General features: G+C 53.2%; 1 protein-coding gene across 1 annotated transcript; it reads right to left on the bottom strand.

Annotated features, from left to right (window-relative positions):
• Positions 1-9,117: 9,117 nt before the first annotated feature.
• LOC149809354 (uncharacterized) lies at positions 9,118-13,550 on the bottom strand. Its single transcript, XM_089994871.1, has 9 exons — positions 13,457-13,550; positions 13,302-13,369; positions 13,094-13,241; positions 12,738-12,903; positions 12,562-12,655; positions 11,573-11,694; positions 11,116-11,266; positions 9,875-10,172; positions 9,118-9,387 (listed from the first exon to the last, which is right to left on the bottom strand). The coding sequence occupies exons 1-9, from the start codon at positions 13,548-13,550 to the stop codon at positions 9,224-9,226; spliced, it is 1,305 nt and encodes a 434-aa protein (XP_089850997.1). The 3' UTR covers positions 9,118-9,223.
• Between the last annotated feature and the right edge of the window lie 3,693 nt (positions 13,551-17,243).

The raw sequence follows: 17,243 nt of genomic DNA, 5'->3' as shown, positions 1-17,243 counted from the left end.
GAACTTGGCGGCGAGCCCAAAAGCGTGACCATGACCGCCCGGTTGTTGGTATTGTTATAGCAGTTCTGCACTCAGTGTGACTCTTCGGGGGTGCTGCCTGCAATCTCCCACTGGTCTTTTTTTGCCCGAGGCACATAGACTCAGTGCACGTTTTCGAAGAAGGCTGGCATGGCTCTTGTTTGACATCTTTCTAATCTCGATGGTTTTCAATCAAAGCTTTAACCAAATCTTTGCAACTGTTGCATCTTTGCAAAAACAAACCTTGCGGTGGTCGCCATAGCTAATCTAGGCGTCAAACCATACTTGTATTGTTTCTCAATGCTCCTGAACATCAATTCATTCCATGTTTCTTCCATACTTGGATGCCTGAAGAGGCAGCGTAGTTGTCAACAACGCCGTTTGCTGTCTCATCATTGACTGATTGATTCCTTTCTTGCCTTGGGCATCAAACCTTCACCATTATACAACAAATTTGCGACCCATCTCTCTCCTGGCCGGGTGATGTCAGCCCCTGATGCTCCTAGATAGGATGAAACACACAGTAGCGCTGATTCCCAAGTACACCTTGGAGTTGCCCATGTCTATGTGGATGCGGCAGTGTTGTAAACAGATTCATTGTCATCACATAGTGAATACAATATCAATCATCAACATGATGTCTGGAGCTGATGTTCAGTGAGCTGTTGTGCTTCAAGTGCGTTTGTTTGGTTGCTTGTTGACTACTTCCTGACGTTGTCTAGATGATGTGGTGATGGCTGGAGCACTGCTCGCTGAGTAAGCACTCCAGCTCAGCCTATCCATGCCTCATGAGGTTTGTCGACCAATCATTCCATCGTCACTGATGATATTCGAGCAAAGATAGTGGTTGGTATGACCACACATTTGATGAGTGGTGAACATGATGCTCACCATGGGAGAACTGCTTGTTCCAACCGCTGACGTTCAATGAGCTGTATCACTTCGAATGTGCTGTCTTTGTGGCGTGTTGACGATTTCCTGCCATTATTTCCTGCCATTACTGTTTCTATGTGAGGCACTGAGGGAATTAATGTATTAATTCAGGCATCAGTGTCTACTTAGGCGGCCTGAATTGACAGCTCTGTCTTCCCTCAAAGCCCCCACTATGTCCCAACTCCATTTATTTCCAAGCCGTATCTGGAATCTAGATTTCTTGGAAGTTGCAAACCGTGTAACCTACACGCTATGAAGATTCCGGCAGGCGTTTTTGAGCTATCTATCTGCATCACCCTGTTAGCCATCTGTGGGATGTACATGTTGTCTGTCAGGACGTCTGCTATGTACAGAGACGAGACACGTCAGCCCAAAGAAGGCGGCGTTGACAACAGCCGACAACGGGACGTCTGCTATGTACAGACTTGTCCCATTGACTTCCCTGACAACGTCGCATCATGTCCAAATAGCTAATGACATTCTCCAATGACATCTTATACGGCTGGTCTTGGCATGTCTGTGCCTACTTGTGACTGTTTGCCTGAGATTGCATTTTCTCATGAGCTTGGCTTCATGACTTCATGAAAGATGCAATTCGAATGTTTCTGTACCAATCTGTTTGGTATTTTACCTATGCGCATACCTGAAATATCAACATATTGTCCAAAGGCATTGACGGGTCGTTTTTGGTCAGCTGTGGCTGATCTCCTTTCTTGCAGGGTACAACACGAAGACGAAGAAGACATGTCAGGTCAGGTTATGGTAAGTCGGGCTGGTCCAGGTACGCTTGCCTCAGGTGATGGTAATGATAACACAGATCCCAAGTAGTTCTTGGAGTTGCCAATGTCCATCTTGATGCGGTAGTGTTGTAAAAAGATACATCATCATCATTGTCTCCATGTAACCTTGGCGACGCGTCCAAAAGCGGGACCGTGACCACCCATTTGTTGGTAGTGTCACGGTAATTGCCGTTTGCTTTACCAACAGTGCTGCTGTGTGTGAGCGAATGCATGCGACATTCATAGTAGGGCTTGGACATTGCTGGGACATGCAGCTTGGTTTGCAGACCAGTCGCGTTGTGCTTGTTGTAAGAACATGCAATATTATCAGCAGCATCCCAGAATTCGCATGGCAACCCTGCTGCTGAGGCGGTACATGTGCACTGCATGAGGGAACGTCGCGTTCTGGGGGTTACGTTGCTGCTTAGTATGCCAAACGCCATCATCTTGAAAAACAATGCTGCACAGCCACTTGGACCAAGTCTTGGTTTGTGTTGTTCGTCTTAGTTGAACTCATGGACGATCAGACTGATACAATCGGTTACGTGGCGACCATGGTCAAGATCAATCCTGCATCATGCCACGCCCCCCCACTGCTGGCTAGGCAGCTTGCTCGCCTGGGCATATCCATAGCCATGAGGCTTTTTCCTCGGCCTCTACCTGAACAGGCGGTATTTAAAAGGCCTCTCAACAAGCTCCCATACTAGGCAGGGCATCACGTGTGGTAGGCAAGAGTACAGACAGGTGCCGTACTATAATCGACATTTGGTTGGAATTTTGTCAGCGTGACATCCATTTTGTCTATATGTGACCCGAATACTAAATACCGTAGTAAATTAAACATATGGTTCGTAACGCGTAACGCTGGGCCGGACAACCTTCCTTGGCGTTTATTATATTGGTAGCGCGTAATGATTGGGGGAAAAAAAAACCTTGTGAACGGTTGTTTAATAAATGTTGGATGTAACGGGTAACTCTGTCCAGAATTTTCTTAAGGTGCCTGCGGCACCCTGTGTACCCTGGCCTATTCGAAGCCCGACACCAGAACGAACCCTGTCATGAATGTAAGCATATAAGGGCCCATCTTACCTTGCAGAAACCACCATTTTGTCAACATGCACTGTCACGCACCGTCCACCCCAGCTGGGGCCGGTTCACGCAAGCAAAGGCAGTCATTGCTGTGTTTCAAGAAGGTGAAGGACATGACAACTGCTGAAAAAGCCGAACATGATGAGCGAGAATGGAATCGCATTGATGATTACTTGTTTGAGAAAGATGAGAGAGCGCCCCTGGTGTTAGATGTTAGTGCAGATGATGGTGATTGCCCGGCTGAGCTGGAGCGAAGGCAGAAGGAAGTAATCAGAAAGAGAGTTCTATCCCATGCATGTGTGAAACGCTTCCGAGAAAGGAAGGCTGCGCTGGCTTCCCAGGACGCACCAGCCCGCTTGCTCGACGATGGTGTGGATAGGGGTGAGTTGCCCGAGGGTTCCGATGGGGTGGATAGGGGTGAGTTGCCTGACACAGCTCAGACACAGCCCGCCAAGCGAAGGGTTGGCAGGCCCGAGGGTTCCAAGAACAAGCGAAAGCGACAGTACTCTCCTACACCTGTGGCACGGGACCAGAATGCGCGAGGCTTCGCCCGCAAGCGGTACAAATTGCTGTACCTTGAAAAAAAAATCGCCTGCGGCGCCAGTCATTTCCTCAACCGTATGAACGGTTGTTTAATAAATTGAAACGCGTAATGTTTTGGACTTCAACCTAATTGACGGTTGTTTAATAATGTAATGCCGTAACGCCCCTCATTTTCTCAACCATATGTTTAATTTACTACGGTAGAGAAAAGCGGGATTAATATACCTCTAGGTACCCCGGACGCGACCAGCGTGACGCGTGACGAACCATCTGTTAAATACAGTACGGTACCCAGAGTTCCAGCATCATGCGAAGTTGCCATAGTTGATGATGTAGCGGTTGGCCATGGACATGTAGCAGACCCACTTCAAAATGGCAGTGCATATTACAACAGCTTTGTCAATGAGCAGACCACGCCCACACAGCCACGCACTCTCAGACTTGAACACACCGCTCCACCCGATCAACAACACACGCAACAGACACAACGGAAAGAACAACACATGGGACAGATCGGCGATCCCAGCAACCCCAAAGTGACAACACCACACTCATCCAAATTTCAGGGCTGCAAGCTGCCGAATTAATCATTTCCATGAGCTCACAGAGTTAGCCCGGAGCCAGACTCGTCACCAAGCTGACACTCATGGAACATGAGTGGGCGAGCGTTCAAGAGATGGCTCCACATCCTGCTGTCGTGACCGATTCCATATGTCTCGTCAATGTCCCGTCGGTGCTGCGCATGCCAGAAACCCTGCAAACCCTCTGTGGCAGGTGGCTCATCACCGATATCATCTGGAGCGCGATCGTGCAAGGTCTGAGAACGCCCAGGGGAGCCAGGGGAGGCCACACATCGTGAGCCAGACGAATCTTCCCGAAGGTGTGCTACCTGAAGACAGGCTCGTGAAGACAGCTTGCAGATTAGGCCCTGTCCACAGCAGCCTTCTGGGTTTCCATTATTCCACGGCGCGCCTTTCGGCATATCGGCTGCCCCTCAACCCCGCAGCAAGGCAGTCTGCGCACACCTAGGACAAGATGCCACCCTTCGAGTCCCGCAGCGACACAGTCGGCACTCGTCTCCAGTCTGCACACACCTTGGACAAGATGCCAAACGTTCTGACACAGGCACTTGGGCATCAGTTGCGTTCATTGCGTCCCTTTGCTTTGGCGTGGTACATCATATTACTTGATTCGGCATGGTGCTTTCCTCCTCGCCTCTGCATACAGCAACGGCCTTGTCTCCCACTCGCTACAAGCCTGCACGGATGCACCGAAGCATCAGAGCAACCGACGACGAACGGAGCCCTCAGCGATGGCGGGAAAGTCGTCCACTTTGACGGGAAAGTCACTCGCGCTTCCCGCCAGTCGGCGCGCGAGACGAGTCGCCCCCGAGCTTGGCCTTCTTCTGCGGGGGGGCGTCTGACTCACCCGCGAGGCTCGACGCCAGCAGACCGTGAGGTGCCATTCCGGCGATGAAACCGGCGGGAAGGCGCCCGCCGTAAGCCGCACCGGATGCATCCAGCGGCGCGACTGCATGGGCGCCGTACGCTGCAGCGGGGTGTGTTGTTGCAGACGCCCGTGGCCGGCCCACTTGCCGCTCCTCGACCATATACGGGCGCCTTGCTGCTGCCATACGCTCCTCCATCATCCGACGCGCCTCCGCCGACGACATGTTTGGAGGCACCTGCCACATGGGCTGTGTTGTTGTTGCGGGAGCGTAGGCCTGCGGCATGGCGCTCCCCCACGCAGGGTTGAGTCCACCCGGGATCTGAGCATGCATCAATCGGCGGAGCTCGGCAGCGGTGTCCATGCCGGCTGCAGGGGCATGGTACATCGGCATGCGGCCTCCGTGCTGCGGGTGTGTTGTTGTTCCTCCGGTCATGTGCGAGTACATCGCCGGGCGCTGCGCGGCGGGCGCGGATGCCTGGTTTGGGCCCGTACGACGCCTTGGCTCTTCATCGCTGGTTTCCTCTGGCTCATCGGCATCGACGCTTTCGAAGTCGGCGAACTTTGCTGGTGCCCGGCGGGTCCGGCGAGAGGACCGAACGCCGGTCTGCTCCGGTTCTGGTGACGACTTGGACCCTGAGACGGTGGGCATCGCTGCAGGCTTTGGCATGGGACGTGGGAGATATGGCACTGGTGCTAGTTGTACGAAGTTAGATCAGCCGAGAATCATGCCATGATATGGGTTCTTCGCTCCCAGACAAGTCTGCGTGCACAAGGATGTCAGGTGGGCGTGTTTCGGACTTTTGCTGCACATGCAATCATGCATTGTCAAATTGATGTTGATGCTCACTGCAAACGAACCCTGCATCAGTGCTCTATGAGACCGCGGAAGGTCGCTGCCTGTGCTTGCTACCGCTGACTGACTAACACCATTTTTCTCGTCTACGTTGATTGACCCATGAAAGACGCGAACGCTGTAGGTCATCCAACTTTGGCAGGCACTCAGCGTCTTGGCAATTGTCAGGCGTGTGTGATCTTCAACGCAAATGGGGCCTCGTCAACACGACCACGCAGGAGTCGAACGTTGTGCCTGTGTCACTTATGAGTTTATCGCCTCAGTCTGAGACTCACAGCATAATCGGCTGACAATTCAAACAAATGAGGTATGCGAACCCTGACAAGAACAACAGGAGCTGCGGACGGCAAGTCTGCATGCTCAAACGTTTGGCGACAACACAATTTATAAGCTACTTTGCACATCATACCGTACATGGAAAGAGAGAGTACAAGGCTTTACCTACATTTGGTTGTTGCCCAATCCCAACAAACTCCAAGCACCTCGTAGCCATCCGATAGCGTAGCAGCTAGGCACCTTCACAAAATAGTTGATATGGGCTCTTGACACAAGATTGAAGAGCAGCGGCAAGGTGCCTTGTGGTGGCAATGTGCGCCACTTGACGACGCACAAACAGGTTTGTGGTAAAGCGCAAATAGGCTTGAAAAGTCCAGTCAGCACCAAACGCGTGATGTCAGAACTAAAAGCAGTCTGGGAGCGGCTGAAGTTTCGGCACGTGTGGCACAGGTCGACGGCTATCTTGCCTTGCATCAAGGCTTACAGCCAAACATCAGGCAACGGCTGGAGCCTCCAACCCCTGACTTGTGCAGCCTGGCCCAGTGCCACCACCCTGCTGTGCTCCCCATGCAGCACGCTCCACTCCCACCATATCACCAAGTGAAAGCAATGGCCACTGTTACCAGTGCTTCAGCAGGTTGTAGTGTGGATCCGCCCGAGACTCACCTGACCATTTTCCCAGGTGCATTGCCCTCCAGGCCATGCTGCCTGGAGGCTCTGAACAGGTGCAGATGAGCCATAGCAGTCTTGCCCATTCTCAACACCAAAACTTTTCGGTTTGTGCATGGTGTAGCTGCATTCCTTCTGCCTGACACTGACATTGTCACCTTGGAAAGAACATCTGTGGACAGGCATGGTGAACTTTGGAAGGGGGGATGTGCCTTGCATGTGATTCCTCACAGAACACTCCTCTCCAATGGAAATCGGGGAACAAAGTGTGTTCCAATTAGAGCAGCACTGAATCGTGAAGAGAGCAGCAAGGTGAGCAATACCTTGCAGCAAGGTATTGCCTCACTAGGTAATGACACAGACCAATGATGGTCAGTGCCTCGTGCAGCACATGCCCTCATGCAAGTTCTATTGTTTTGCAAGTATGGCGCTGCTGTGTAATTTTGTTCTGTTTGACGCACCTGCTACTGTGCACGATGTTTCTCTGTGCGATAACGGAGTTCGCGCGGGCGTCAAGGGTCGCTGCCTCGTACCTGTCCGTGCCGATCGGCGTGCCGCATACCGTGATTCCCTCCGGGCAATGCATGATGCCCAGGTCTGCCGCCAGCGCCGCAATTGCCGGCGAGGGGCCCGCGGTGAGCGCACACTTGAGCGGCTGCACGCGCAAGCCAACGCTCGCAACCCCTTGCGCCGCTGTGAGCGCGAGAAACGCGGCACGCAGCGCGTCCACTTTGCCAACCAAGCTGATGTCGTCGGCGTTAGTTTCTGTGTTTTTTTCCTGTTTTGCCAGCCCTGTCGCTTGTAACACAAAACGTGTAGGTGTGTCACAACGAAGCGGGAAAGCAAAGCAGAAATAAACTGCAGACAAGGACGACTCGATTCAAGAACACACGAAAGAAAATCAAACCAAACACACATGAAAACAAAGAACGAAAGAAAAGGACAATCAAAAAAGCCAGCCGACAAGATTAAGGGAGAGCAAAGCAGGAGCGCTACAACACGACACACCAACCCCTCTACACCTCACCTGCCTCATCAACCGGCAGCTCACAACCCGGTATGAACTGCCGGCCCACATTCTGTGCAAAACCAAACATGGACCGGTAATACATCTTCCCGTTGCCACGGCACAAAGCACGGCTGAGTTCTTGCCGGACCGAGCGCACAAATGCTGCCTTCGAAACACCTCCACTTGCAGCCGCCACATTGACTAGGTCCGACAAGAAACGCGAAGCCTCTCGCCCTAGGCGCCCGAACGACTCAACTGCAAGCGGTATGAAGTCGTAGACCGACGTCTTGACCAAGTGACGTCTCTTTGCCTGCTCCGCCCGCAACACGGCAAAACCCGCATCACGAGCCGTGCCACGAACGTAGGAAGCTGCGGTAGGATGCGTAAACGAAACGTGTAGGTACCCCAAACTTGCTAAGCGTGACGTGTGAACATCCATCTGTCAGATAGAGTACGGCATCTTTACTAATCGACATCGTTCTCACATGACATGACTCTCTGCCAGGCCCATTCGATGCAGTGAACAACTAGTTTGGTTCCAAGTATGTGCCACAACAAATGTCACCCAGGCTGCCCTCAAAGTCACATAACACAGCTTGCCGTATGGTGTACTTCACTTTTCTTTGCACAATTGTGCCTTGTAAACATGATTCCCAAGTAGTTCTTGGAGTTGCCAATGTCCATGTGGATGCGGTAAGTGACGAGTGCTCAAGCATTATCATTAAATTGCGCAGAGATGATGGGCCTACATACTGCTGACTTGAGAAATCCCTCCACAACGGGGACACAAACCACTAACACGGGCGCTGATCACACATTCAACTAGATGGAACCACTAGAAACAGCGACTGCGTATCCCTTGCGGATATGGTGTCAATAACAGTATGAAGATTTGATGAAATAATGTACAAACACGCTGTACAGGCCACCTGGCATGGTTTGAAGCAAGCGTCCCGCGCCGCCAAACCCTCAACTTCAGAACTCAGCAAACTCTACAAGAATGAATGAAACGAGGCAGCTGGCCTTAGAGCAAAACGGTGGGTGCACAACGCACGCAATGTGGGAGGGGGACTGGGCGCATGGGGCGCAAAGAGCGCATTAGGAGAGAAGTACAGCACAGCATAGCAACTGTGCAACATGCAGGCAGTGCTGCATATCTTTAGAGATAGCGTGTCAGCAAGATTTTGAGCATGCCGATAGCACTGGCAGCATCGCGGGTGCTCACAGGACCCTATGAGACAAACACTCGGAATTGGAGACTGTACACGCCACTCAAGATCAACTCAGCAACCAGCAGCAGCAGAGGCAGACGCTCAGCTCTGCAGAAGCCACTCAGAAATAGCTATGACTCAGCACAGCGTCAAATAGGCACTCAAAACTCACATCGGAGCAGCAAGGGAGCCGCATTTTTGCTCTCAGTGTAGTAGCCCTTGGCAGGACGATACCCGCGTTGCCATCCAGCATGGCTTTCAGTGACTGAGATATGAGTCACTGCCAGGTGAGACCCCTCCTCCACGATCATCTGCCGTTAGAATAATCATTCACTAGGCAGGCCGCAACTTGGGTCCACTCCGGATGTCTCACATGCCATCGCGCTGGGTGGCCCTATCCTCGAAGCATCACCTTGGCGCCGGCGCGGCCGAGGATGGCGACCAAGACGATGAGCGATGACAGGGCAACGGTCATGTCCAGGATCACCTGGGCGCGGCTGACAGACACGGATGACGCATCGTCGAAGACAAAGCCATCGGACGTGGCCACACGCTTTCCTGCACAAGCATCAGGCGGCTTGTTCAAACGGCGGGTTATGCTCTCATGCAAAACTGAGAGTGATGCAATCGCAAGGCTTTATCACCGCAGAAAAGCTTAAAAACCAACGTCACACCCGCGCATGCATGCGCATGTGATCTGAGCTCGTTGGGGTGCGTGCGCGTTTGCCTTACGTTTTCCTAAATGAACCCTTTGGCTGTTTGCTTTGGTGCACTTTTAGTGTTCCCTTCGTTAGAGATGTTCAAGCACGATGCTGAGTGACGCAAGAGACGTGAACAAGGCCACCGACGGTCCCACACTCGCTAAAAGGGTGGACAGGGGGGCAGCAACAGCACACGTGCCAGAAGCAGATAATCGAGCTGTAGCCCACGCCGTGAAAGCTGCCAGTTTCTGTGGCGTCAACGGTTTGGCTGATGACAGCCTTACTCGCAGCAAAACTGGGCATGAGCTCTGAAAAATTGGCATACAGAGAGATGTAGCGCGTACCACGCAGCACTCGGGAAAGCGACACAATCCGCGCCAAAAGGCCCTGCACATAGTTACCGATCGCGGCTCCAGCATTTTTCAGGGCGTCCAGCAAACCGCCGAACAACGCTTCAAAGGGGTTGCTCTCGTTGTCGGGGGACTCAGCGCCCAGCAGCGCCGGAGACTGCCTCGGGTAGGGGCCAGGTAGGAACTTGAGGTCGATGCCGTTCCGGCGAGACATGTCCTCGATACACGCGCGGAGCTCGGCGTCCTGTTGGATCTCCTCAAAGAGCGCTCGTTGGATGCGGGGGCGCTGCGCCTGCAGGCGAGAGCGTGGTTGTCATCCAGGTGGAACTGCATGGTGTGCCTCTATACAATGGTGCAGGTAGTGTCAATGCATGGGCACTGCGCCTGCAGACGAGAGCGTGTTGACAAGACAAACTGTTTGACGCACGAGTTTTTGCAGATCAATTTGGTGCTCTCATCACAACAGTATCGATATCAAGTACGAATTTTCAAACCAAAGACCACCATGATGTGGTGAGTATCCACAGTAAAAAATCTCAAACAGAGAACGGTGGTCATGTGGCTGGCACTGCATGGTGTGCCTCTATGCCACGGTGCAGGAAGAAAGGCACGGGCCTGCGCCTGCAGACAAGAGCGTGGCTGTCATATGACCAGCACCACCGCATGGCGTGCCTCTGTGGGATAGCAATCAAAGCTCGGTGCTCACTGCTCACCCTGAAAGAATGCGGGGTGTTTTGCCAGCATGCGAGAGCGTGGCTGTCAGGCAGCTGCCCACCACGGTGTACACGTGTGCAACGGCTATGGCTGACGAAAGCATAGCTGGGAGCCCATTTGTTGAGATCGTGTGTCCACAGTGTTTCTTCGCGGGCGCTGTGCCCGTGACTGCCAGCATAAGTGCCAAACCACTGCCTAGCCCGCTTTGAAGGAGTTTCAGCATCAGACAGATCCACCCAGTGCTTCGCCAGAATCGGGTTCCCCATTTCCGCCCCAGATAATCATGCATTTTCAGGGATACAGACCCACAAAGCAAACTGACTGGCGAAGCACTGGCGCCACCACAGCCCGCCTCCAAAGCACGCACTGCATGTGTGGCAGGGATACGAAGAAGGGAGACAAAGGAGGAGTTGCCAAATGTGGTAATCACTGTACTGCTTCATGTACTTGTCGCCCATCAGGCTTTCATCATTTGCACCTCGCATCATCATACGGTGATCATATCACATGTGAACCCTCACCATTTGCATCGCAAGCTGCGTGACAGACGCAAATGGGCTGCTCTGAGCAAGCCTGGCGTCCTCTGACTGGAGCTCTCGCATCTGTGCATCGGCGTCAATGTCCTCCACGATTGTATCGCTCCTTCCATCGTCATCTGCAGTGTGTGCTGCCCTGCAGCGCCATCCAAACGCTGAAGGATGAAAGACAAAGCACGCATGAAAGACCAGGAAAGCGTGATCACCACCGCAACATGGCTCACCCCGATCACTTGTCGTGTGCTGCATATGCGGGTGCGTCAGTGGTGCAGTCGTTTCCTTGTGAACGTTCCCTAGACAGCAACATGCCCGCACGTACAAGCGCATGGAACAAAATTGATATGGCAATGACACTACATCATGCGGAAAACGCCTAAATACCGGGAAGTGCGTTGCTAGGGATGTGGCCAAGGGGCTTACACATGGGTGGCGAGAGGCACACCTGGGCCGGAGACCGATTGCGGTGGCAGCATTTTCAAGCTCTTCTGTTGTGAAATCGGAGAAGTGCGCACTCCAATGCTCTCCGTCGCTGACAACGTCGGTCTTCACCCACTCGTCATGGCCCTGCACGCACAGGGGCGCTTGTTCGCACAGCGATAACAGAGTGCAATGCTATGAGCCAATCCTGCGCTTCTGAAAACATCCTATGCGACTGACCGTAGAATCGGCACTGGCTGGGCTGCGGCAATTTGGCCATCCCAGAACCGACAACGACGATTCGCGGTGCCTTCCAGGAACGTGACGCGCCACCCCTTGCCATCCCCCAATAGTGCAAATCATACATGTTGGCCCCAGCTTAGGTGACTCTTGAATGTGCGCACGACACTCCACGTTCAAATGATTTTTTGCGAATGTGGCTGTCCCTGTGCGAGTTTACCAGCAAGGATTGCAAGATCCACATAAGAAAGGACAAGAGTTCATGAAGAAGCTATTCGGTCTCAGGAATCGACTAGCAATGGCACTTGACGTGTGTTCGCAAGACAGCAGTGTGCACGGTTAGCAAGAGCGCAAGCCGAATGAACGGAACATTTCCACTTGGTCAAATAAATTATGCGGGACTTGATGAAAGAGAACTGCGCCACAACTCAGAGATGACATACGGGCCTCGTGTAACATCGGAACATGCAAGACACGTCGGACTGACTGCTGTCCCGTGTCCGAGATGAGCCCATACGCGACTTGTTGAAGTGAAGTGTCGCCGTCTGTATGTGTACAATCCATGACAATACTTTTAGCATTCTTCTTTGAAAGACACAAACGGGTCTTGCAAGTGAGTGACTTCAAAGAAATGTGTATGATGTGGTCTGGATATGAGGCCATCCAATGTGAAGTGAGCACGAGATCCAATGTGCAGTGAGCACGAGTATTCAATACTGTACATTCATTTCGATTCTGACTGTAAATAGTGGCAATACAGCAGTGGGAAAGTACCTCAGCGTCGACGAGGCCAGCAGCTGCATTCGCCCGTGGAAGCGGAGTGTTCCTCACGTCAAGCGGCACCGTCCGCACTGCCCTCGAGAAACCTCTAAACATGGTGGAATGCGTGTTTGTAATGCCAGATACAAGAAAACGAGCAGATGCCGTGCAAAGGCAGGGGCTTAACTAACAGGCAGCAACAGCAGTGGCTCGCAGGTTTTTTTGAAGGTTGCAGCGTAATCACAACATCAAGAGTAGCGCTAGGGCGCTTCTCTGTTTTATCAGCAAGCTTGGGCGCAGGTCGGCTTGCACATCCTGAGTCCGACATGACGTAGGTAGGTGGTATCTCTGAGATGCCTGAGATGATAAGTATCCGAATTATCCAGGGATACGCACCGTAATATCTAGCTCTATCACCTAATGGGATACACCCTTACTGACATGTCTCGACTTGTTCTAGGCAAAACGACGCTCCCCAGGCGGAAGAAAGTCGACTGCCGGCGCAATCAAGAATGAGTGCACATATTTATCGTAGGTACATACAGACCTTTTGCCAGACGCAGTCGAGAGTTGTGAACAAGCCAACACAGGGCTGCACATGTTTCCACAAAATGGTTGGGAATAGCCGCATGTGCGACGACTGGCTCGTGGACAACAGCAAAACCAAGGAAGCAAGCAAACACGACAAGCCATCGCTGACCTCAAGCAGAAGCACTCTTAATTGCATATACTCTCATGCAAGCACCCTCTCATACATGTGTGCTGATGATGGCAACATTTCTGACATGCGTAGCATGCTTGTCGAAATCCATCCCTTGCAAGCCTGGTCATTATACCTTTGAGAGATGCTTCAACGTCAGGACATTTGGCCCCTAAAACCCAAGCAGCCAAAGCCTTCCTAAGCACACACCAAGGCCCGCATGAGCCTTCCCAGATGCTGCCCGGAAAGCCCGGAAAGCCAGCTGCGCTGAGGGATCAACATTGGATGGGAAAACGCACAGCATTTATCTTTGTGAGCTGTGATGATCTGTGCTGCGCACGCTTTGGCTTTGTAAGCTACCTCAGCCAGCTGTTCCGGGCAATACACTGCTAGGAAACAACACCCTTCTCATTGGCATTGTGCGCCGCAAAGCTGCCCTGGGACACACCACCTTGCTTATGGGGTATTTTTCTGTGCAATTGCACCCCGAATGTGTGACACAGCCTTTGAAGTCATCGATGTGTCACCGTACCGCCGCCCACGCTTCCCAACACCAACCATGCTGGCAGCCACATTTTCAGCTGCAGCCGTGGTCATTTTCGCTGCATTGCTGCCCTTCACCCCCCCCTTGACTTGACCACCGATGACTGATTTTTGGCGCGCAGTTTTCGCATTCGCAACGCTGCGAATGCGCATTGCCTGCCGCCCGTCTTCCTCTTGTGTTTGCAGCCGATTGCGCCTGCATTCTGGCAGCGTCGCCGGCCGGCTGCGCTTGCGTGGCATTGGCTTTTCACGTGACTTGGGCCACCATTGGCTGCATCCTGGCAGCATTGTCGGGCAGCTGTGCTTCGGTGGCATGAGGCCGAAGCCCCTTGGGTATGCCCCCATCGCCAACGACGGGGGACGCATGGCATAATTACCGATCGATTGATCGGTAATTATGCGATTGTTTGATTGATTGATTGACTGCCTTTTTGTGTAATCCCCCTGACTTGGCCATCGACGGCTGCACTCTCATGGGGGCCGCCACAGCACTGCGCTTCAATGGCCTTGCCTTCCTTCTGAACCCGCCAGACACTTGACCGCCCATGACTGGGTTCTGACGGTATGATACCGCCGGTTTCGCCCAGAAACACTGAGAGAAACACGTTTTACTTAACTCTTAGGAGCTTTCCTGTAAGAGCATTCCAGCTGTGGCTGGGAGGAAAGGTGTTGACTTGTTCAATGATTCTTCTCGAGCCCCTCTTGGTGAGAGTCAGACTGGCCAACGTGACTCCCGGGCTTGTCGAGGCAGAGGCAGAGTTTACCCCGAACTAGGGACTGGCAGCCACGATGCAGGGATCTGTATAAGCTGAAAGAAGTCGTGGACACCAAGGCTTTTGATTCTGGTGAAGATTGTATGAATAACGCCGCCAACTATGCCAGATATTCAGCAATTTTTTAGGTCTTCCGGCATGGTGCCTCGAGCGAAGGGAAAGAAAGCCATGTTTGAAAGAGGAAGACGCTCAGTGCTTCGCTGGTCATTGCTTTGTGGGTCTGTATCCCTGATTAGCATGATTCACATGATTAAAAGGGGCAGAAATGGGGGTCCAGCTACCAGTCAGGGCGATCCAGGTATTTGGGCGTAAAGACCCACAAAATCTCAACGAGTCTAGTGCGAGATCTGCCATGGCAGTCTCGCCCGTTGTCAACGCCGGCCCTGTCGGGCGGCGCTTCTGCTTGGTTGCTTGATTGAGGCATGAGCCCAACGCCCTATGGGCAGCAGGTGAGGGCTCGTTGAGTTTTCAAACGATTTAACCGAGAAACGCTAAAACTGAGTGCATGCACATCGAATTATGGAGCTCCAGCGTGTCAATAGCTGCAGAGTTGTGGTTCACATGGCAGTCTTTGAGGTGTGCAAGGAAATTCACAGGGGAACTGGTGGCACACAACATGACCCAGATGTCAATGTACAATCAGGAACCAGGGTTCAATCAAATTACAAGTTTGGGATCACGGCATTCTAGAGGATCACAGCGTTCTGCCCGAACTGATTGTTAAGCATAAGTCACAAATCTACGTAATAGAACCACGAGCCCTGTCAACTGTCACAAATGGAAGTCACGAATATCCTACACTGTCAGTAAGCTCAGAAGTGGAAAAGTAACCCAGCTGAGATACTGTCCTCCCGCCTCGCTCGAGCCCTTGACGCACCCTCCTTCACCTCTTGCACCATATTGGTCCATGTCAGAGGTAGAAGGCGTTGGCGGGCTCCGGCCGCGGACCACGCCGCTTGCGAGCTGCCGCACTCTTGGACACTCCACCGATGTCCCCTGCACACTGGCACCACCTTTAGGTCTGCAGCCTTCCTCTCCTGACAAAGTGTCACCTGAGGAGCTCAGGGCAGCTAGCCCTTGGAAGCTGTCACGCTTGCCAGTACTGAAGGAGCATTGTGCCGTTGTGAGGTGCATGTCGGCGACTATGGCAAGGCAGCAAGCATGGGGGACCTGGCAGGTGATATACATCTGACCAATATTTCAGGGAGCACATCTAGCAGGCTCAGCAGATATGGCAGGTATGGCAGATGTGAGAAATCAGTCAGTTCTCAATAGGGCCGTATGCACAAGCGTATGCTCGCTGCAATTTTTCTGGGTTGGAAACTTCACTTTTAGATAGACAAATCCAGCATTCTGGGTACCAGGCATGTGCTTTTGTACAGGCTTAGAATTAAGAGCTAGAGCAAACGTACCGAGGCAAAGGAGGCTTCCAAACGGCCGCTTCCAGGCCGCTGTGCCATCATTCGCGGTGTCCTCCTCCTCCTCCGCGTGGCCCCGCTTTCCGCAGCCCTCGGACTCCGTCTCCATCTGGACGTCCGAGTCCTGGCTCCGCACGTCCAGTGGCAGGAATCCGGCGCCCCCCCTCGTCGCCAAAGCTGCATACCGGAGCCAGACGTCGCTCCAGTTGCAGCATCCGGCCTGGGGCGGCGACCAGGCCCACATGCCGTTGGCGCACGCCTCCGCCGGTGGCGAGCGGGGGCGTCACGGGGGGCGCGAGAAGCGTCTGCCGTGGGCTGAGGGGGCACATCAGCTCGCTCCTCTCGTCGCTCCGTGCAGATCCGCCTGCCTCGCCCTCGTGCGCTGCTGCTGCGCCCCCCCCCCAGCCCCAGGCCCTCCAAGGGCCGCTCCAGCTCCCTGGCCTCATCGACGACTGCATGGCTGAAACGCCATGGCTCGAGCGACACCGCCGACTCGACGAACGGGCCGCGCTCATCCATGTCGTCGACGGCGAGCTGGAGCAGTGGCGACAGGGGGCTGGTGGCCTCATCGTCACCGTTGTCGCCCCCCTCGTCATCGCTGTCATGGCGAAGGGGTCCGCAGCCCGTACATCGCTTTCGTTTGCCCGTACGGATTGAATGCAGGAGCCGATCGAGGGCTGGGGAGAGAAGGCCAGAGAGACGGAGGTCTCTGGCTCCGCTCCCTCGCACTCCCCTGTATCGTCCAGTGCGCGAGCAGACGGGCCAGCGTACTTCTATCTGTGCTCCAGTCCTCCATCCGAGCACGCCTGCATGCAGCTGCTCCTTTGTGAGTCTTGTGTTGTGTACTCTGGTTCTTAACTCGTCTACGATTAGTGATCCTGTGACTCGTCTGTGATGCGCCTGCTTGCCCTTCAAGCATGCGTATTCGGATGGCATGCTCGTACTTTTAGCGAGGCAAACCCAAAAGTTTTCATTCGAGCTTCCTCCCGCTCCCTCAAATGAGAGTTGGTGTCAGTTGATATCACCACGACCGAGATGTACAGACGCTAGTTCAGGCCTTGTCATTTTTGATAGTGCGCCCTGCGGTGTGTACCGCACTTGACCAGCAGATGCGTGCATCGCCAGATAGCACAGCTGTACCCCGGTGCACCGGTTCCACCGCGTTAGACAACATCAACATATGTTCAGAGCACAATGCATCAGTTATCTCAATCATCTATGCCCGAAACCGCCTGCCCTAGCATTCAATTCAGTCGAGACTCC

This window comes from Nuphar pumila, unplaced genomic scaffold, assembly GCF_984573655.1.
Source record: "Nuphar pumila unplaced genomic scaffold, dmNupPumi1.hap1.1 HAP1_SCAFFOLD_1347, whole genome shotgun sequence".
In the NCBI taxonomy this organism is placed as follows: domain Eukaryota; kingdom Viridiplantae; phylum Streptophyta; class Magnoliopsida; order Nymphaeales; family Nymphaeaceae; genus Nuphar; species Nuphar pumila.
This window is presented reverse-complemented; position numbering and strand designations above follow the sequence as displayed.

Bases quoted from the DNA above. Each gene is read 5' to 3' on its own strand.
- LOC149809354 (XM_089994871.1), bottom strand. From the start codon at position 13,550: ATGCTGTGCGTTTTCCCATCCAATGTTGATCCCTCAGCGCAGCTGGCT. The intron at 13,242-13,301 runs GTATGAGAGGGT...GCTTGAGGTCAG, and splicing joins TTGCCATCATCAGCACACAT to CGATGGCTTGTCGTGTTTGC. The intron at 9,388-9,874 runs GTACGCGCTACA...ATGCTTGTGCAG, and splicing joins GCTTTCCCGAGTGCTGCGTG to GAAAGCGTGTGGCCACGTCC.